This window comes from Taudactylus pleione, unplaced genomic scaffold, assembly GCF_031769625.1.
Source record: "Taudactylus pleione unplaced genomic scaffold, aTauple2 ptg000783l, whole genome shotgun sequence".
Taxonomy (NCBI): Eukaryota; Metazoa; Chordata; class Amphibia; order Anura; family Myobatrachidae; genus Taudactylus; species Taudactylus pleione.
In genome coordinates, this window is record NW_028285185.1 from 722,521 (window position 1) to 746,127 (window position 23,607).

At 41.6% G+C, this 23,607-nt stretch overlaps 1 protein-coding gene across 1 annotated transcript; it reads right to left on the reverse strand.

The window, feature by feature from the left end:
• Window positions 1–1,097: 1,097 nt before the first annotated feature.
• On the reverse strand, window positions 1,098–2,036 carry LOC148475058 (olfactory receptor 8A1-like). Its single transcript, XM_088457779.1, has one exon. The coding sequence runs from the start codon at window positions 2,034–2,036 to the stop codon at window positions 1,098–1,100; it is 939 nt and encodes a 312-aa protein (XP_088313905.1).
• Window positions 2,037–23,607: the final 21,571 nt, after the last annotated feature.

Here is a 23,607-nt window from a genome sequence, read left to right on the forward strand (position 1 = left end):
TGCAGGAATTTGGGTGCGAATGGACCTTTCCATCACATCCCATAAATGCTCAATTGGGATCATCTCGGGTGAACGTGGTGACCAAACCATTCATCAGAACTCTCCATAATGCTCCTCAATCAAATTCTGAACAACTTGGGGCCAATAAAACCAGTGCATTATCCTGCCGGAATATGTCATTATTGGGGGGGTACATGAAGTCCATGAAGAGCTGTAAATGGTCATTAAGAAATGCAACATAGTCAATGATTTGTTCAGACGGGCTAGCGGACCCAACGCACACCATTATGCAACCACCACCATCCTGCATGGTGCCCTGTTGACAACTTGGGTCCACCGCCTCATGGAGTCTGCGCCACACCTGAACCCAACCATCAGCCTGTAATAACTGGAACCATGATGCATCTTGCAAGTCCGCCAGGGTCCAGTTAGCGATATCATGATCCCAGGAGTACTGCTGTGTCATAGTGTTAACAGGGGCACTCTGGTGGATCATATCATATCCCATGGTAGCTAAACACCTCTGCACTGACTTGCTTTATATGCGTTTGGTACCTCCTGCATTGAATGTGGATGTGATTTGAAAAAGGGTCACTTGTCTGTTACCATGGAAAATACTGGCCAGACTCCGCTGGTCACAATCATTAAGGCACCCATGGCTGGCCACTGCTCTGTCCATGGCGGGTGGTAATGCCATCCATGAGGTACTGCCAGTACACACGTAGATCGAGGATTGTTGATTGTCCCCACAACTTTGGAAATGGAATGTCCCATCCGTCGGTTACCAACTATCATCCCACATTCGAACTCTGTTAATTCACACCGCCTTGCCATGAGCAACCTAACCGGTGCTCAAACTAACTCAAGAGATGATAACTTACAACTGATGCAGGCCTTGGCATTTCCAAGATGTAACAGTATGGTGGCACCACCTACTATAATTCTATCCCATGTCTTTTGGCACTTCAGTTTATATAACAGCCAAAAAGTCAAGTGGCTACAGAATTCCATTGCATATGCAAATGTTATAACTTTCATAAAAATAAATACAATTATCAATATGAATAATATCTTTTTAGAATTAAATAACTTTATTTTTAGTATTTCAATACAATTTTTTTTAATTTTCTTTGTAGCGCTGACTTCACATCTTTATTTCTCAAGCTATAAATCATTGGGTTCATCATGGGGACCATAGCTGTGTTAAACAGAGAAAAAAGTTTGTTGGAGCCTTTATTATTCCCTGCAGTAGATCCTAAATATTGAAAAACTATAGTAATGTAGAGAAGGACGACCACTGTGAGGTGAGAGGAACATGTGTAGAAAGCTTTGCGTCTGCCAGTGCTGGAACGGATCTTGATAATACATGCAATAATGAAACCATAAGGAATGAAGGTGAGGAAAAACAAAAACATAACATGAAAAAGTCCACCTAAAAATATGTAAAGGTCTAAAACAGAAGTGTCATTACATGTAATTTCTCTAACTGGCAAAATGTCACAAAAATAGTGATTTATTTCCTCTGACTTATAACAAGTGAACCGTGACAGTAAAACAACAGTAGGTATAGTTTCTAAAAATCCCAACAGCCAGCAGGCAAAGGCCAACAGTACACAAAGTCTGGGACTCATGACCACATGGTAAGTTAAAGGATAGCAGATGGCCACATATCGATCATAACTCATGGCCGTTAGTATAGCAAGCTCATCACCCGTTAAGGACGCAAATATATATAACTGGGTCATGCAGGCAATGGATGATACTGCATTGTATTTTGGGATGAAGTGAACCAATATCTTGTGTAGAGCAAGAGTGGAGCAAGATATGTCCAGGATGGACAAGTTGCCCAAGAAGAAATACATAGGCGTGTGAAGCTGGTGATCCATACAGATAAGTAGGAAAACGATCATGTTACCACCAAGAGTAACAAGATAAATAAGCAGAACCGTAAGAAATATTGGAAATTGCAGCTCTGGATCATCTGAGATGCCTTTAATGATGAAGTATTGCACCATACTCTCATTTTTAGAGTGCATTATTTTTGACTTCTTCAATTATTGATATTTATAATCAAAATGCTATACCATTAATTAGCTTTAGTTTGTAATCAAGGAATACAATTATTTCAAGGTATATTTATATATTTAAAGAAAAAGTAGCCGCTACATAGGGTTAGAATGCTGGTTATGTGCTTGTAAAGTTTGACTGGATTATTCTTGTTTATGAACAGCTGTTGATCATTAGAGGCTTATGTGGATGCCTTAAATACTATTTGGTGGTGGTTGTTGTTTGATGACAATTTCCTTTCCGGGGTCTTGACAAAGTTCTAGGATTGAATTGAAACATCGACAATTTTTAATTGTGGAATAAAATGTGATTAAACTTTAAATAGGACTGGTAAGTATTTTCCTCCTGCACAATATTTTGATTTCTTTTTTTGTCTTTTTCCACTTAAATCCATTTACAGGTCGAGTCTCCCATATCCAAAATGCTTGGGACCGAGGGTATTTTGGATATTGGAATATTCCGGATTTTGGAATAATTGTATACCATATTGAAATGTTTTAGGAATAGGACCCAAATATACACACAGAATGCATTTATGATTCATATACACCTTATACACACAGCCTGCAGGTAATTTTATACAATATTTTCAATAAGTTTGTGGCTCAAACAAAGTTTGTGTAGATACATGAAATTCATTTATATGTCATATACACCTTATACACACAGCCTATAGGTCATTTTATACTTTATTTGTAATAATTTTGTGCCTTAAACAAAGTTTGTGTACATTGAACCATCAAAAATCAAAGGTTTCACTATCTCAGTCATGCTAAAAATATTCCGTATTTCGGAATATTTGGATATGGGAGACTCAACCTGTATTTGGTTATTTTATCTTCACTATTACCGTATATAAAAATGTAACGTATGTTTGTTGCTCAATCACAGTCAAAACTTTGAATCAATTGACTTGACAATTCACATAAGAATAGTTTACAGGCTGGGTTAGAACATAATTTTTGTGTTTTCCTATACCTCACACTCACATTTACGTTTTTCAGGTACTGGCATACCAACTCAATGTGCATGTGCAGCAAGAAACTCGCCACACAGAGCATATAATGGGAAGGACTGTAGTGCCAGCTGTGTGGGCATTCACGCGTAACCCACAATGGCTCCCTTGAAATTTAATGTACGAGTACATTTCATTTTACACATACAATTAAAAACATATACATAACTATGTTACATTCCAGTGACTAATGCCATCCAAAAAAACATTCAGCACAATCAAATCAATACAGTTAGTTTATATCAGAGAGATACTAAGGTCAAGTAAAAGTATCAGAGGGTTACTAAGCTCAAGTAAATATGAGGGCTGATTGAAAAGTAATGAGGCTACCTCTGTTTTGCTTTCCCATAGGTAGACGTGGCAACAATATGCTGGTAATTGTGACGCTCATACATCGATGTGTCTGAACCTGCGGTTGGATTGCCGCAGTCTTCTTTGTTTGGTCACAGCGAGTGGAAGATCTTAGTATGTTACGTCATGGCGGATGAGGGAGACTTGTCTGTGAGATTGCATCAGAGATGTGTGTTTGAATTTTGTCAACATTACTAAAGCTGTGACAGAAGGTTAACTTTACGCAAACTTTCACTTGGCATCTCATTCGAATGGGTTCAGCATATTGTGTCAAGGGAACTGAAAATGCATCCTGTGTGTGCCCAGAATTCTCACAGAAGAGCAGATGCTATGACGAGTTGAAACGTGCAAGAACACTGGGCCTAAATCAGACCCGCTCGCGCGAAAACCGAATAACGATGGCCAAGCCGTCATTATGGGTCTCGCACCAAAGGGGGCGTGCTGTCGATGGTGAGTGACAGCACGCCCCCTTTGGTGGGCATGTCGGGGGCGTGGCTGCCCAGACGGAGGCGTTCCCATGGGAACGCGTACCGTCTGGGGCTGGCCCCACTGACATCACAAGTGATGTCAGTGGGAGTGCTTTTGGCTCTGATAGAGCCAAAAGCACTCCAGGGCTTGCGGCAACGAGACCCTACCGCAAGGATCTCATCGCAAGCCCGATGGTCGCGATGGTCTTGACCATCGCGACCATCATTTTGGCCGCTTGCTATAGCTGTGGGTGGTCACCCACAGCTATGCGAGCGGCCAAGAGGCCGCTCTTAAATTCAGAGGGACGGCCCTGATTCAGAGTGAGCGCTCTGTCAGAGCGTCCGGCTCTGAATCAGGGCCACTGTTCGAATGTCGGAGAGGATACCCAATTTCCTGACATCGATTGTGATGTGTGACGATTTGTGGATTCGTCATTATGATCTGGAATCCAAACAACAGTGCAGTGTATGGAAACACACGATTTTGCCTCCACCCATAAAATTCTGTTATTTCTTCAGCATCTAAAGTCATGCTTCTGCTGTTCTGTTATGCGTATGGTATGATCCTTCAACACTGGGTTCCCCATAGACAAACAATTATTTGTGACTTCTATGCAAACATCCTGAAAACCCATTTGGGTGGAGCCATGAGGGAGAACAGACCACATTTGCTGAAGAAACAGTGGTTTTTGCTCCCAGACAATGCCCGACCACATGTTGCTGCTGTTGCATTGGCAGCACTGACTGAAATTAATGTGACAGAACTGGAACGCCCTCCATATAGCCCGGACTTAGCGCCCTGTGATTTCTGGGCATTCCCAACCCTGAAAAATCAACTGCGCAGAAACAAGTTCTCAACAGATGATGAAGTGTAAAATGCCGCAGCTACAACACTAAGTAATGTCACAAAACAGCCTACTCCGAGTCTTTGAATCATTCTTCAAAAAACACTGCAAAAAATGTCTTGAATGTGAAGGACGCTACTTTGAAAAAGAGAAAAATGTTCTGATCCTGTGGAGTCATCTGATTCTGAATAAAAAAAATCAGTCTTATTACATTTCAATCAGCCCTCGTATATACAATACACATACACAGGTTTCAGGCAATGTGCTGCACAGCAGTAAGTGAGTCTGAAATAGCTTACCATAGAACTTCGGAATGGAGTAGCTACACATAATAAAATCCACAATGTTTGTAGCTTCTAGTATAACAGTGTCATTCGGGCACAATGTGTAGGAGTCTGCTACAATAAGAAGTAATGTCTAGTGACTGCTGTTAATTATAGATAGTGTGCATCCATAAATGAATGTAGAGATACTGTCCGAGATTGCTGTTTATAAGAACTGCTAGCCCTCACAATGCAGATAACTTGAAAGCGGCTTGACATTAAAATTAAATCTTTAGGAGATGTTGGGATCTGTTTTAGAAAAACTGTTGACACAGTCCTGGTACTTTGAGCTCGTTAGCAATGCTGTTTGGTCACGGACTTGCCCGGGCAATGCTGGGTACTACAATAAAAAAGATAAGAGTCCCACTCCGGTGCCGTCACAATTCCATAAACTTAAAAAGGGATCAATTTCTTACATAAAAATAAAAGGTAAGTCCACCAGATGATTCTTTCAACTCTTTATCCACAATTTTTTTTTTCTTCTCAATAGGGAACACCAATAACCTTTTTCCTCAATATTCCTCTCAACTAAAAAAGAAGAACATAGTGCAATAACATATGATGCACAAAAAATAAAAATTGTAATAAATCATCACACTCACATGAAGATAAAATCATAAAGCATATAGCACCACACAGGGTGCATAATAAACTTGGGAGTTATGCTGGACACGGATACCAGGGGCATTAGGATGTAAATCAGCCTAAACCGGGGGTCCCGGACACCAACCCAAATTTCCGCTCAGTCCACCTGGTCACCAGTCCAAGAAATCCTCCACCTTCACCCGCTTAACGCATTTCAGACAGTGATGTCCTTCATCAGAAGCGTCTGATGAAGCGGAAATTTGGGTTGGTATCCGGGACCCCCGGTTTTGGCTGATTTACATCCTAATGCCCCTGGTATCCGTGTCACTTAATTCATATAAAAGCAGGTGAAAATTTAAATTTTCACCTATTTTTTTATAAATTAAATATCGGTGCTATTCATTATAAAGGTAACGCAGGAGATATCACTAATCAGTAATATGTAATATGTTGTCATCCTCCTATGTCTCACCAGTGGGACTTTTTAGCCTGTTGAATGTTTTACGGGTTCTTCTTTTTTTGTACTGTTATTTTCTTAGGGTACTATTATACTGATTCTTTAGACTTGATATATTACCTGTAACTAGAGCGATGTGGAGATACTCCTACAACAATAACTATTTTTTGAGTTATTAAAACAAAAATGTCCTATTTCAAACAGGATGACGGCGGTCGGGATGCTGGCACTCACAATGCCGGCACCAGAATAACAACACCAGTCAGAATCCCGGTGCCAGCATCCAAACCGCTGACATCCTGATGGTAAGTATTGGGGTTAGAGGGAGGGTTAGTGTTATGCACTAGGGGGACTGTTAGGGTTAGGCTGGGGGTGCGGGGAGGGTTTGGGTTAGGCTGTGGGGAGAGAGGTTTAGGGGTAGGGTTAGGGTACTTACTGGCAGCTGTCTGTATTCTAACCCACTCGGGATGCCGGCTTCAGGATTCTGAACTCCGGTTTCCCGAGCGCCAGCAGCCTTTACCCAACCCTTTCATGCTTAACCTTGCCTAACCATGTTATAAAACACAACAAGCTTAGGGCCTGATTCAGAGATGGACGTTGTTAGGATCACTGCTGCGTGTTTGGATGCAGCAGTGTATATAAGCCTTAGTGCTATAAATTTTACTCGTTGCAAAGAAAAATATGCACAATTTAAAATTTCAAATGCAGAACAAAAAATGGTTTTGCTATCACAGAGTTAATTATTTCTGGCACAGTATAGAATGCTGAAGTATTTCATAGATTGTCCATGATCTACACTATGGCCGGTATCCAATTAGCTCTGAAAATTATGTGGGCGCTAATGGATCCCCCAGGGCTATCCAATTAGCCCTACAATGGCGGTACTTATCGTAGATTTTTGGGGGGACCTCCGAGGTCCCGATAAAATTCCCCATAAGTGCCCTGTTTTTCCCGCCGCAATCGCGACACATACTGTAGGTCTGTGAACTTATGGATTTTGGGCGAAACTATACATTTTTTCTGGCGAGAAAAATGGGAGATAATTGGACAGCCCTAAAAAAATAAACATCAGGTAAAAAAGCGAAAAACGACAGTTTTTTTGCAACCCAAATTTTTGGGGGATAATTTGAGACCTGCTCACATGTAACAATGTATCATAATTACAAATACACACCTGATTCAGAGCATATAATAAATGCTGTCCTATTAATTACACTGAGCTGAGGTTTATATAAAGCTATCCTTGGTTTGGTACAATATCTCAGGAGGATCTGAAGACACAACAGATCAAATTTAGAAAATATAGTCTCTAGGTAGAATTCATAGTAATTTGTCTGTTGTCAGTTAATTACCTTTTGGTTTATAATTGTCTCATTTTCAATAAAAGTATCTTTAACCACTTAATTGACGATTTTTCTAGCAAAACCGGTCAGAAATTGCCGGGTCCGCAGGAGAATCCGGAGAGTCAGAAGAGATCTGTTTTCCACACGTGTACAACAATTTCTCTTCAAAAACACTGCAGGGTGGCGCGGTTGCACCTTCTCAAATGAAGCACAGCTGGCTGCGTTCGCATCCCGTACGACCACGTCAGTAAAGTGGTTAATGTAACAAAGATGAAAAAAGTTAATTTAATTCTATAATATAAAAAATAGCAATTGACATGAAAATCATAATTTAATACCACCTGAATAAATATTATAATACTCATTTTTTTTACACATTGTTACATTTCCTATCTTTTTAATGCAAAATTAGAAAACAGAATTTATATAATATAAAGCTGCCATACAATTAATGACAATACCAAAGTCATATTTCTGTGTTCTTTAGTTCATTTACTTAAGTTATTAACTGCTGTTGATATATAAGATCTCCTGGGTATGGTTATCCAGAAAAACTTCACACGTTTTTACATTTATTTAAAAAATTAACATTTTAAATTCATATGGTATAACATCTACATATAAATTGTAAATTAATAGATACCAGTTAATTCAAATTTGAACTGTGCGTTCCTTAATTTTTTTTTTATTATAAAGCTTTGCAATTTATGGAACCCTTATCTGAACTTTCTACTTTCCAAAAATATAGAAAATGTTAATGTATCATTATACCCAGTGCTGGATTATTATTTCTAGGCACCCGGGGCATTTAAGAGAACCAAACCGATATGGTCTAAAGTTGAGCATAGAGTTATAATTCCTGAGAAAGTGTGAGAAAATTATTAGTAGGTGGTTTTTATTAAAAAGGCTGTCAGATACAATTCCAGAACAAAATAAAAATGTAACACATCCAAATAAAATATTGTAAAGTTAAAAATGTTAAAGTTATCTGGTCCAGATGCTGCTGATAACTTTTAGCCTTGAGGGAAACTTCACCAAAGTGGGCCACTGTGTGTCCTGTGCCACCAGAAAGGTTGTGACAAGTCATGGACGTGGCGTCCCCAGTACTAGAATGCACTCTGTCCCCTTTCCTAACAACAGCACCCACAGTTCAAAATGCTGAGGGAATCAATCTAAGGGGTTGATGTATCAAGCAGTGAAAGTGCAAAGTTGCCCATAGCAACCAATCAGCTTTGAAGTAGCATTTACCAAGTACATTTTGATAATTTAAATCTGATTGGTTTCTCTAGGCAACGTCTCCACTGGTCCACTTCACGACTCTATACTGTGTAGCCCCTGTATTAGATGGGCTAATGAAATGTGTTCCTTTAAGAACAAATTGACTACACCAATGAATACAGCATAAAAGAATGGGAGGCAATCGGGAAGCCGACTGCCTAAATACCGGCAGCCGGCTTCCCGACTGTCTTATCCCGGCATGGGTGAAATGCCGGGCGTCTAGATATAGACGCCCGCATTTCCCCGACGCTGGGAGACCGGCACCCGGCATCACGATCGTACTGATGCCGGGCGCCGCGAGCGGACAGCCGCGGGGGGGGAGGGTTAGGTTTAGGGCTCCCGGGGGGGACTTAGGGTTAGGCACCCCCCTGGGGGACTTAGGTTTAGGCAGCGGGGAAGGGGGTGGTTAGGGTTAGGCACTTAGAGGGGGGATTAGGGTTAGGCACTTGGGGGGAAGTTAGGGTTAGGCACCCCTAAGGAGGGTTAGGGGGGTTAGGTTAGGTTAGTGGATACTTACCTATCCACGATCGGGATTTCCAGCGCTGTCGGGCTTCCGCTGCGTCGCACTCTGCTTCTGTCGGGCTGCCGCTGATGGGAATCGAACCGCCGGCCATGCGGCTGACGGTATTTCATACCAATTCCAAATGAATGGTGTGTGGCATTTGCGGATTTTGTCTCTCTCCTGGTAGAGAGATGTGTCAGTGGTAGGCAGCTCCCTTTCTCCAGTACCAAAAGGAACTTATGCCAGAGGTACTACTCCCCCTATCCTGCAGGGTTGCTATGGATGGAACTTCCTACTCTTAATGATCCACCCTTCATGTACCTGGGTAGGGATTGCTTTGGGACTTTCCTTCCTCTACTCATTCAGTCCTACAGCTTCTACATACAATGCTCACAGCTGTGGTCCCATTGGACCCATCTGCTCAGCACAAGGACCCTCTCACAGCCCATGAGCAGTACCAGATTGAGGTACACATGGGCCTGGAGCTGAAATGTATGAAGGGCCTTTTGCGTGCTGCCGCAGGAGGTGTAACCAGCTCATCGGGGGGGTGACTACTGATAAGTAGATGCGACCAGTGATGTGGGGGTGTTATCTGCACAGGGGGTGTGGTCGGTACCATTGAGTGTGGCTAGCAACTTGGAAGGCATAGTTACCCGCCTTCCTTTGACCACCTCAAAAAGATCGAATTTGCATGGAGATACATGCAATTTAAATGGTTGTTTCTGGTCGGTGACTAGGGAAGTGGCTTTAGGCAGCAGGCATGTCGGTATCAGGCACCAGCCATAAGCAGCAGCAATGTTCGATGGTGTGGCTGAATGATACGCTGATAGTGCTTCTTTGTGCGCACATTTGCAGATTCACACCATAGCCGGTGGCCATTTCAATAGGATGCCCATTGGTTGCGGCATCAGCATACAGACCCAGTAGCTACTGCTCTAAATGCATCCACCTCTAAATCACTCTGTTTGTTTCTATTAGTTGTGGATGGGAAGGAACCAGGGCACTGCAAACCAATAACGGGACTGCTGGTCAATCTAAGTGTGTATTTAATCTTACATGCTCTGTACTCACCTAATTGCACTCCAAACTGTAAATTCAGGGAATGTGGTGAGCGCACATCAGGTATGATTTTTTAATTTTAAATGGTATGGTCACAATGGTGCAGCACCGCTGATAGATGAGACCCATGAATTAATTAAAACCTATTGCGTGAATACGGGCATGTTCACTGCTCCCCGAGTGGCTGCCCCCAGGCTCTCCCCCTGATAGTGCTGAATCTGCAGTTAACCACAGGGTGTGATGGATTACCATATCTGTATTGTAATTAGTTCTAGAGAAAGAGAGTATATTTGCACACTCCAATATATGATGAGTTACGGTCATGTATAAGGGCCCATAGTAATTAGCAACCAGTAATGTTCAATTTATGGGGGTGCAACCCTAATCCAACCAAGTTAGACTATATTAAACAAAAAGAGGCTAGGGGTTGTTAGAGATGGGTGCACATGCACAAAATCAATACATGATAAAGTTACTTTAGGCTGTGCTGCCAATGAATAGTGTTGTTGCAATGTTAACATCCTCCCCAATCAGGTAGCATTATTACCACAACTCAGATAATCATAGATTGACTTTTATTAGCTATTATGCTAAAAATTCCATTCCCTAGTGTGTATGTGTGTGTGCATGTGATAGGGAATATAGATTGTAAGCTCCACTGGGGCAGGGACTGATGTGAATGGCCAAATATTCTCTGTAAAAGCGTTGCGGAATATGTGTGTGCTATACAAATAACTGGTAATAATAATAATAAATTAAGTGAAAAAATTGTGACACATGAGATAACCAAAGATAATAACTATTGTTTTGTGAATGTCTGACCTTTAAACAGGGCCGCAACTAGGGGGGGGCTAGAAGTGCACATGCACCGGGTGGGGATTGCGGGGGGTGTGAAAAAAGCTAACTCAGACATCCGGCGGCCATCCGAAAATGGCAGCCGCCAAAGAGGAGACAAATGCTAGAGGTACTTACTGGACCTCTAGTGTCTGTCTCCTCCTTGGCGGCGGCCATTTTTGGATGTCCGTTTTCAGCAGATTCCATGCGGACTAGCCGTCCGCATGGACTCTGCTGAAAACGGTCATCCAAAAATGGCCACTGCCAAGGAAGAGACAGATGCTAGAGGTCCTACTAGTGTCTGTTAGCAGAGCGCAATGCACACAGCGTTCCCGGAAGTGCCGGGAACACTGGCGCTGCCGGGAAAAGATGCTGAAAGCTGCATCTTCTCCCGTGAAATCCCCTGGCAATGAGCATAAACCCCCCTGGAAACTAGTATAAACCCCACTGTAAATGAGCATGAAACCTCTGGCAACGAGCATGCCACCCCTGGTAATGAGCATAAATCCCCTGGCAACGAGCATGAAACCCCCATGGCAACGAGCATGAAACCCCATGGCAACGAGCATGTAACCCCTGGCAACAAGCACAAACCCCCTGGCAATGAGCAGGTAATTTTAAAGTAATTAGAAGCCTTACTGCGGGATATAAAATGGTATCGGGCAAATATATAAATGGCACTTTGGTAATCGGCATTACAGTGTGTCTCATAATGTGTAATGGGCATTATGGTGTGTGGAATAATGTAAGTCACTATACCAGGGACGTCTGAGTAGTGCACTGTCTTATGGAGGAGCAAGGACAAAATCCAGGTACAGGAAGGGAGGGGGCGCAAAATTGCTGCCTTGCACAGGTGACGGATATCCTAGTTTCGGCCCTGCTTTAAAGGATTGAACCAGCAGTTATGCCTTATATTAAAGGAGGACATTATTGCTGAAGTATTTGCAAGCCACTCAAGTAGATGTGATATTATTTATTACCACCAATATTAGCGAATTCCTTTACTAATTTAGCTCTATGACCAACAAGGAGCATTTATATGTAGGTTATTAGATATATTGAATTTACATACTGCATTACATATAATTTTGGTCCGGTACATTGCTTTCATAATACTGAGAAATTGAAATGGTGGACCCTGCTTTTTTATTTTATCATTATATGCTCAAATTTTTCTATCTTTATACACTAATCTATATAATAATAATAATTTTATTTATATAGCGCTTTTCTCCTAAAGGACTCAAAGTGCTTTACATTTGCCTTTACAGTACAAAATACAATATAAGCTCAAACAAGGGGCATTAGTGAAATGCTTGGGTGAAGAGGTAAGTCTTGAGTCTACTTTTGAAGGATTCTAGATTGGAGGCCTCTCGAACTGTGTGGGAAAGTGAGTTCCATAAGGTTGGAGCCCCAAAACTGAAAGCTTGACCCCCAGATGAATTCCGGGAGATTCTAGGTACTGTTAATAGTCCTTCGTCAACGGATCGCAGTAATCGAGTTGGACGGTAAGGAATCAGAAGCTGCTTTAGGTACCTTGGGCCATGGTCATGTAGGGCTTTGTAAGTTAGTAATCCAATCTTGAAAACAATTCGCCATCTGACAGGCAGCCAGTGAAGGGAGTAGAGAGTGGGTGTTATGTGGCTGGAATGGGGCTGGTTGGTTAATAGCCTGGCAGCTGCGTTTTGTACCATCTGCAAGCGGTGCAATTCTTTTGCTGGGAGTCCAAGGTAGAGGGCGTTGCAGTAGTCTAGGCGTGATGATATAAATGCATGTATGACTTTGGCCAGATCTTCTGAGGGAATTAAGTGCTTGATTCTGGCAATGTTCCTCCGATGAAAGAATGAGGATTTGATTGTGGCTGATACCTGATGTTTAAGTGTCAAGCCACTATCCAGGACAACACCACGATTCCGCACATGTTCAGTGTTTTGTAATTCTGATCCCCCAAGCGTAAGTTCTGTTGGTTGGCTATGCTGTAGCCCTGACTTGTGACCGATCAGGACCTCTGTTTATCAGGGTTCAGTCACAGCCAACTGGCACTCATCCACTCCTGAAGCTCAGCTAGGCAGCCATTTAGGGTTGTTATGGGGTCCTTTGTACCTGGAGCAAAGGACAGGTACAGTTGTGTATCACCTGCATAGCAGTGATAGACCAGGCCATGACATCTGATTATTTCACCCAATGGTAGCATGTATACTGCAAAAAGCATGGGAGATAGTATAGAACCCTGTGGGACACCGCATGGAAGTGGCACTGGTGATGAAGAGTTTACTTCAGAAGAAACTCTCTGTGACCTGCCGGTCAGAAATGATTTGCACCAGCTAAGGACTGTGCCATCCAGTCCACAGATATTTTTCAGGCGCTGAATTAGAATCCCATGGTCCACAGTATCAAATGCTGCTGAGAGATCCAGAAAGATTAAGATTGAACAATCACCTCTGTCTCTTGCCATCAGAAGATCATTAAGCACACATACCAGAGCTATACATGTATGTTATCAATTTAATTAATACATTTTTTACCTCTATGTTTCACAGTACCATTCCCAGTGAATTTAATTTTTAATATAATAGCTAATAAAAGTAAAATTTTAATGTATTGATTTTGTGCATGTGCGCCCATCTCTATCAACCCAAAGCCTCTTTTTGTTTAACATACTGTATCTGTATTGTGCAAGGAACACGTCCAATAAGGCGTCAGCCTTAGTGACCGGAATTTCATTGCTTTTTTAAGTTTGAGTAGCACAAATTCAGTAGGTTTTGGAAAATTTTATATAATGTCTAAGAAGTCTTAATGGGACATGTGAAACCATAAGGTTTTTTGGCTATTGAATTTAATTGCTTTTTTTTATAATTTATTAATCATCAGGAACGGGAGCAGAAAACCGGGCCACCTGCAGGGGAGAAGGGCAACAAAATGGTACACTAGCGCTGGTGGTGGAGGGACAGCACACAGGAGGTGTTTCAGGGGTGCAGAAAGAGAGACTGCTGAGGGGGCAGGCTGCAGTCATGCAAGGCAGTGGCACAGTGCACAGGGGCAGCAGTGGGGGTGTGGAGCAGTGCACAGGGGCAGCAGCGAGGGGCAGAGGGGCTCACTGGTGCTAATGGTCCCAGCCCTGAACGATGTGCTCATGATGTGATATCGTGAACGATTTCCCTTGAACTCTCCACGGCACCCTAGGAAATGATAGGGTGCTTAAACAGCACATTTTGACACGAGAACTATAGTGCAAGATCTAAAGATAGGTGACTGCATGCACGGATCCGTGATGCAGGCATCTGGGTAAAAAAAATTATTCGGAGATACACGCACGGATCAGTGTGATGCGTGTGGCAAGCATCTGAAAAAAAAAATATCAATAAGACATAGATGCATGGACGGGTCAGTGAGATCTGTCCATTCATCTGTGTTAAAAAAAAAAATTAAAACTAGTGACATTTAAAAAAAAAATATATATATGGCGTGTCCCCCTCCCCCTCACTGGTTCTGGGGGACTCTGCACATTTTTTTCCCCAGTATTTAAACCCAGTATTTACAAAACCAGGACCGGCACAGAACCCAGTGCTGGTTGTGCTTAATACGAGAGATCCCTACGTCATTTGTCCCCTGTATTTAGCACCACCAAGACTGGGTCTGCAAAGCCCGGTGCTGGTCGTTCATTTCAACGGGGGGCATGCCGATTTTTTTTTCATTTTACACTTTAATTTTCTTTAAACATAGCAGCACAGACAGATCTCACACACAGATGCAGGCATCACGTATCTCCCAGATCCATGCATACTGCATCTGTCTGCCGCCATCGACCTCACCGCTGTCGGCAGACCACACCGCCGCAGCTAACGCCCGCTACCCCCAGCTACCCCCTCGGTCCTGGCTGCAGCTAATGGCCACTTCTTTCACCCAGGTCCCACCACTGCTGCCGCCAGCCATCTTGGTGCACCCAAGTGAAGCCACAGTGAGTACACCTGCTGTGGGCACCTACTGAGGCTGCGCAACAAATTGAAGCTTCCTATCTCTATAATGGTGCAATTGTGAGGTAATAGTTTAAAAACTAACTTTCTCAATTACCTAAACCCCAAAAGGCCCTACCCTGGAACAATAGCTACAAACCCAAAGTCTAAATTTGCCCCCTGCTCTCAGTTATGCCTTCCCAAAAATCCCCCATAGGGAACAGCAGAAAAGTGGTCCTAACTAAATTGTCAGCTGTGTCAAAGTCAACAATCAAGAGAAGACTTCACAAGAGTGAATATAGAGGGTTCACCACAAGATGTAAACCATTGGTGAGCCACAAAAACAGGAAGACCAGATTAGAGTTTGCCAAACAACATCTAAAAAAGCCATTACAGTTCTGGAACAACATCCTATGGACAGATGAGACAAAGATCAACTTGTACCAGAGTGATGGGAAGAGAAGAGTATGGAGAAGGAAAGGAACTGCTCATGATCCAAAACATACCACCTCATCAGTGAAGCATGGTGGTGGTAGTGTCATGGCGTGGGCATGTATGGCTGCCAATGGAACTGGTTCCCTTGTATTTATTGATGATGTGACTGCTGAAAAAAGCAGCAGAATGCATTCTGAAGTGTTTTGGGCAATATTATATGCTCATTTTCAGTCAAATGCTTCAGAACTCATTGGACAGCGCTTAACAGTGCAGATGGACAATGACCCGAAGCATACTGCAATAGCAACTAAAGAGTTTTTTAAGGCTAAAAAGTGGAATGTTATGCAATGGCCAAGTCAATGCATTTCACTTGATGAAGACAAAACTGAAGGGAAAATGCCCCAAGAACAAGCAGGAACTGAAGACATTTGCAGTAGAGGCCTGGCAGAGCATCACCAGGGATGAAACCCAGCGTCTGGTGATGTCTATGCATTCCAGACTTCAGGCTGTAATTGCCTGCAAAGGAATTGCAACAAAGTATTAAAAAGTGAAAGTTAGATTTAGGATTGTTTAGTTTGTCCCATTACTTTTGAACCCCTTAAAAAGTGGGAGGCACATATAGAAACCGTTGTAATTCCTACACCGTTCACCTGATTTGAATGTATTTACCCTCAAATTAAATTTGAAAGTCTGCAGTTAAAGCACATCTTGTTTGTTTCATTTCAAAGTAATTGTGGTGGTGAATAGAGACCAAAATATGAAAATTCTGTCAATGTCCAAATATTTATGCACCTGACTGTATATATATATATATATATATATATATACTACATGTGTGTATGTGTGTATATATATATATATGTATATAATATATATAAATTTACACATGCATATTTATTTATTAAAATCTTTTCACTTCCTACATACACTGTGCTGATCAGCAGCATCCAGGCAGCCAGCAGGACTGATCCTGTCTGACACCTCCCTGGTGAATCACTCACCCAGCCTTCACGGAACTCAGGCTGCTCAGCTCACACACACTGAGTGCCAGTCAGTGTGGTTGCTTTGCACAATGCTGCTTTTTCTCTGAAATGGCGCAGACCAGTAAAGGGGCGTTACCTATGTGATGTCATGTGTAGTGACATCACACGGCACAGAGGAGGTGCCGAGACGCTGTGTTTCAGTGATTTAGGGAGGGCTAGAGAAGCCTTCCACTGCACCTCCACGGTGTAAGTGTAATAGAATCAAGTGCCGGTGTTTGATCCCCCTGCAGTCATGAAGGAGGGGGGGGGTCACGGACCGCAGTCGAGTGAGGGCGGGGCCTCGGGTGGCCACTGTCAGGCTGCTGTAGCAGGAAAAAAAATGTTCCTGTCTACAGCAGTACAGCAAATGCAGTGGGCCTATTTTGATGGGCGGCCTGGAGTTGCAGTTCCTCCCACCGCCTTGTTAAGCCTCTCCCTCAGGTATCTCCGCAAAATCCCCCTAATTGTCCCTTTTTCTCTTCTATTTATATCTTCTCTGTCTGGACCCTGCACTCCCTGCTCAGAACATGTGATGGGAGATAATAATCCAAGGCTTCCAGAAACCTCCTTTCCTTATGCTTATATCCTCACCACAGGGGCATTTTAAGAGAGGAGGGGGCCCGTGTGCACTCCTTGTGTGGGGCGCCCTCCTCTCTCCCTGGTGGCTGGCAGCCGACTAATGTGGCTGCCCAACCACGGGAGCATTAGTAGACTCCGGGCACTAGAGTGTGCCCAGAGTCTACTGCGCATGCACAGAACACCGGAAAATGCCCGCGGCTGCCATTTTTCTGGTGTTCTGAGCAGCAATTACACCTGACGCGGGACCTCGGACAGGTAAGTTTAAAGAAAATCTGGGTTCAGTGTGTGCGGTGCATCCATGTCTGCATTTGTTACTGGTCTTGTGTATGCGGCTTTATGCAAATACCGTAACAAGGTTCTCTGGTGTACATCTGTACGTATGAATATGCAAGGACTGAGGAACCCACTTTGAGATTCTGTAGATGCTGAAATACAACTTGATGCAATGGTCGGTCGCACCATCGATACCTATACCAGCTCTATGCTAGGTGCAGATTCTCCGTCAGAGTATAGCCACCAATGTGAGCAATTATGCATTTGTAATCACTACAACAACACACCCTCTACACTCCCATAAGATGCACCATCTGAGAAGCCACCTCATAGTCACCGCCCAGGAATGCCCAGCACATTTCCAGTACATGCCTGATACAGTGCATCTCCCATGTGTAACAATCACTCAACTGCGTCCGACATCTGCAGTGCATCCAACTCAGAATAGGGTTCTAATGCTCCCATTGGATACACGTTAATGCTTCGGAAATCTATGCCTTCCCCCTCTGGCTAAAAGCTAACGCGGCCCACTATACTTACGTTCGGGATGCCGGCGTTGGCATCTCAACTGACGTTGGTGTTCAGGTCTGGATTCTGGCACCAGGATTTCGACCGCTGGCATCCCGTGTAGAGGTAAATTAACTACATCCCCCACATCAGTTTACTGTCTATCGTGGCTCAAACAGGTCATGATCCAGCAGTTACAATTGGCATAATAAAAGAAAGGTAACACTGCGTTCTACCCCTTCTGTGTGATGACTAAATAATAATTGAATACAGGATGTGAAATGATATAAACAGACTTTTAATTCCAAAAATGTGGGTGAAGTGAGTATAATGAATCAGGGTATACACATTAACAGCAAACTTATGTTCTCATGTAAACATGTCTACACAGTTAGCTGTGATGGTAATCCTATAAAAAAAGTCTTGGTGTACACTACTACCCAATGCGATAATATGAGATAACATTGGTGGGTGGTAGGTAAAGTTCTGCTTAATAAAGGTCTCTGTCTAACATCTGTGTGTTCAAGTATGTCCGTGTGAGGTACCTTCACTTCCTTAGTTGAGCGGCGTCCCGCTTTCCTTGGCGTAGTGGTGCACCTCTTCTTTCTTTGATGTTGGTTCTGGTGGGGGTAAAGTAAGAGGTGTGTTCCTCATGCTTTAGGGATCTTATAAGATTTGGGTTTATCATTACAGCCACTTGTATTTAATTAAAGACACTAAAGGAGGAATGTTCATATTATTTAGTTAAGAGCCATATAAGATGAGATTACCCACTGTGTCCAATTCAATTGTTATTTCAAGTACGCCTCTTAAGGTGTTTATATCTGGCAGAATTGATGATGATATAGTAGGTTTTATTGTTACCACCATATAGGTCTTAATCCCGCTTGAATTGGTAGTTGCCATGAGTTTCTCTAGAATCCTTATCTATACATTAGTTGTATATGTATGAGAAAATAGTAGAGATGTGCACTGACCCCCGTGTTTTGGTTTTGGATCTTGATTCATATTCGTGTTTTGGTTTTGGATCTGAATTTTGTTAAAAAAAGTGATTGTGAGGATACGTAGGAGTGCTGTGTGTCAAAATGTACTTAACGTCATTGTGAAGTGTCAAAGTATGAAGAGCAAATGTTAAACAAATATAAGTTTGGAAAATTAAATGTCACTGTGTAAAAAATCATAAGAAGGGAAAATTAAAGTTGGTCAAACAAAACTCCATGAGCTGCACCCACAGCACAACTGTAAGGTACGGTACCTCTCTGTACTCTCGTCAGCCTATCACAGCTTGCTTTGGGATACACAATAGCTGAGAGCATACTGTATGTACATTACATCATTTCAAACTTGCACAACCATATTGATATGTTCTTTTATCTATCCATCATCAAAGGACCCAAAATCTCTGCAAGTACCTACACTAGCATAAATGCCTGACACACCATTAAATGGCAGTTACTGTAGTCGGGTACACAGACTCAAGAAAATTGATTAGTCTGCCCAAACGAAGATAACATATACAAAAATACTAAAAGCAGAATGCACCAACAGAGACTCAAGACAATGATTAATCTGTCCAGTCACAAAAAGATGCTAAAATGAAAAAACACCGATAAATTCCATTTACAATAATTCACTTATTTGTGAGACACAAAATGTCCATAAGTGAGAATAGATTAAGGGCACACTAGGTCCTGTAGTAAATTATATAATTTTCTTCAGGGCACAAAGAGTCCGGTGGTGAGAATATTTGTATCAGTAACTCATTGAATATTTATTCAGTAACTCATTTCATTTGAGTCAGAAGACATGGAGAAAGTGTAATGTTTCTGTTTCAAAAACACTATGTATCAGGTACCACCTAGTGGAATCTATTACCTTATTTTGATTATAAAGAGCATATATTTGGTCAAAGTGATATGTACCAGCAGGTTTAAAGTGGGTGTGTAACAATACATTCAAGGTACATCAACAGGTAATTCTGAAATGATTATTAAATAGAGAGTGCAACACACTCTGCGTACACACACACACATATGTATATATATATATATATATTTATATATATATATTGTGTGTATATATATATATATATATATATATATATATCTATATATCTATATATATGTTGTTTGTTAAGTACACCAATATGTTAAATCAGCCTTGCGTATACACATATACAGAAGCATGTGTGTTAATGCTGCCCCCATTTGTGTGGCCACATTTCAAATTCAAATTAATACATAATATATGTGTGCCCATTTGTAGATGGTAAATCAAAAGTAGTTCATAACAGGATGCAGTCAATATCCTGACTACGGGGATTCCGGCGGTCAGAATGCTGGTGCCAGAATCCCGACACCTGCCAGAATATGCTGGCATCCCGCCCGCCAGAATCCCAAAAGTAAGTAGCGGGGTTAGGGGTAAGGTCAATGTTAGGGTTAGGCACTAGGGGTAGGTTTAGTGTTAGGCATTAGGGGAGAGGGTTAGGTTTAGGCACTGGGTGGGAGGTTAGGTTCAGGCACCAGGGAAGGAGGGTTAGGGTAGGGGGAGAGGGAGGGTTAGGATACCTACCGACAGGTGTTGGTATCCTAATCCTGTCAGGATGCCGGTATTGGGATTCTGACTGCCGGGATCCCGTCCTGATAACTGGCATCCCGGTCATGACATATACTGTATATAACATTTATAGCATATACGATGGTGGTACATTCTTGTGCACAGTGTTTTAATCATATACCAGATAGGTGTCCACTACGTGTCAGATAACACTAAAGTGGTTGTTGTTGCACTGCGCATACTTCAGACCCTAGCTTGCACAAGTACAGGTGATGCAACGTCACACACATTTCAGCTGCAGCTTCACATGTGACTGAATGGGCAGAACTGGGCTGTTATTGCCGTTATCATCTAGGAATGTTTAGGTAGGGTGCATCGTCGTAATAGCAAACTGTGCAAAGTTGGGTGGAAACGGAAATGCTCGTGTTTCACACATATATTTTGCACCTAATATCAGGCTGGTGCGATTGCGCAATGATGATAATAACGGTTTAAAACAAAAACACCATTATTTTATTTTTTCTGCATATTTTTATTGAAGCTCAGTACAGTACAATATGGAAAAACAGGAGTTACAACAGTTGAATAAGCTACTACAGAATGAGAAAGTAAAAATTAATAACACAGCATTCCTTGATAAGACCAGGAATAGCCGGTCTGTAATATAGAGCCATACATTTTTTCCCAATTTTTATAAAACATTATAATGATAAGCATGGAGAGAGTTATGTGACCACATAGCATAAACACACCAAAATTGGAAACGATGAGAGAGAATACTCCCAATTACATCCACCTATTGATGGACAAGTTTGCAAGTACGTACCCCAAAATAGCATATAAAAATTAAACAGAAAAGAAAAAAAAAATGAAAAGGAAAACACAGAATAGAATACACAAAAATAACTAAAACAAGCACAATCACAATCTATGCCTACCCGGAATCCACAAGTCATCGATTCATCCACATACAGTAGCATCAGTAGCAAGACTAGGAAAAGAGGGGGAAACGATTAAAAGGATGATTTAATGAAATGTGTATAGAGAAAAGAGGACAGAAAATAGAGAGGAGGTGTTAGATAAATAAAAGGGAATAGGATTCTAAGGGGTAAATTTACTAAGATGGGAGTTCTATTTAAGAAGTGATGTTGCCCATAGAAACCAATCAGATTCTACTTCTCATTTATCTAGCACCTTCTAGAAGATAATACCTGGAATCTGGTTGCTATGGGCAACATCACTTCTTAATAAACCCATCTTAGTAAATTTACCCCTAAGCATCCATTAAAATTATAATGTGTGTTGGAAGCAGCGTTGCACCACCAGTTTGGTTGATAGAGGTAGCGTCTGAATGTATTTACCCCAACAACCAATCATTTTTTAGACCTGTTCATTAAAGAGAACTTTGACACATTTTAGATGCTTTTTCTTAATATGTTTAGTTTTTCAAGTGGATTTTTGGCACATAATATAAACTTTTCTTAAAGCCAATAAAAATATGTCGAAGAGTTAGTCAGGATTGATCTGTCTCTCCATTCACTGTCTAATTATGTTAAAATTCTAGCTGCTGTAATAAGGAAAACTACAACAGCATATCATGAAGCTGGTAGAAATATATCAAACAGGTTAAATCGAAGAATGTTCATATTATAGGAAACATCGCAGAGGAGGAGAATTGGGCACTAATTGGTCAGAAATTACTTTTATTTAATAGACAAATTAATTAACAAGGAGAGCACAGAACATGAAACAACCCTATTGATGAGGAAGTTGTTCTGAATAGGTATTAAAATAATAATAATAATAATAAACCCCAAAAAAATAATACTAAAAAAAAAAAATAATTAAGTATATATATATATATATATATATATATATATATATACAATCAAAAATATCTGAGGGTGCTAGAAAGGTGCAGATATATAAATGTAGACCCAGTTTCTTAAATATATGATTAGTCAATTAGTTCCTTATTGTGGTGAACACGTCTTTAATTGATTCTGGTTCCTGGGACCAATGAGGGTGGAGTTTTCTTGTGTTAGTTCCAGGAATACTCCATCAATGGATTGAATGAAACTTCCTGGAATTAGACCCTCTCACCAAAAAAAATCACCCGAAAAATGTCCGAAAGGCCTCTTGTTAGTAAAATACCAATTTGTTTATTTTTGATAAAAACTTTTTCAAAACTTAAAATATGCTTACATCCAATAAAATGGTGACCAACACCCAATGCCTATGTGGGGCAGATGTAACTTCACACCCCAAAGGGTGTGAGCTCAATGTTTGAAAACCTCACTGGTGGCGGATGGATTTTGGCACCAAGACAGACCCTACGTGTTTCATCCCCAGCATGGGACTTCTTCAGGGGTACAGTCAAAATTGGACAAATTACTCCACAGATTCATACAGAGAACAATGTCCCAAAAACGTGGCCAAGAATACAGTGTGTCAGAGTGAGACAATTGCTCCACAAATTCATGTGTGCCCAGGAGAAATCTTCCATCATTACTGATAGAAGATTTCTCCTGGGCACACAATTGATGTGGATTTGAAACTACATTTGGAGCTTTAGTCGTTTCATGAATTCATCTGTTAGTAGATGTATGATTTAGACCCTGTAATACAAAATCAACCAAAAAACTATCAAATTCAACCAAAATGGACCTTTATTAAATATACCCCCTTAACTCCACACTGAGGGCCTGATTCAGCAAGGAACACAAATAAGCACACACATGCACTCGGCTGATGTTTACACTCTGCGTATGCATCGTACTGCGCGTGCGCGAACCAACCAGTGTGATCAGGAAAGGGTATGCAGAGCAGATGCAGCGTGCATGCAGACCCCTCTAACAGTGATTGGCAAGAAGTGCCGTTTGCTGAATCAGGCCCTGAGTACCTTATTACACTCCCATTTCAAGATTTCTCCCATATCACACCACACCTATGGAACACATTCCCATGTCCAATCAGATCCTCCAGCCTTCAATGCTTTATATATTCCTTAAAAACCCACTTGTTCATCAAAGCCTACAAGACTGCCACTGTCCCAGCCTCCTAATGAATTAATTAAAATGATTACTATGAAAAGTAAATTGTTGACCAAACAGTAATATCCTTGTAGAATGAAAGAACGTTTGTTTCTGGCATTAA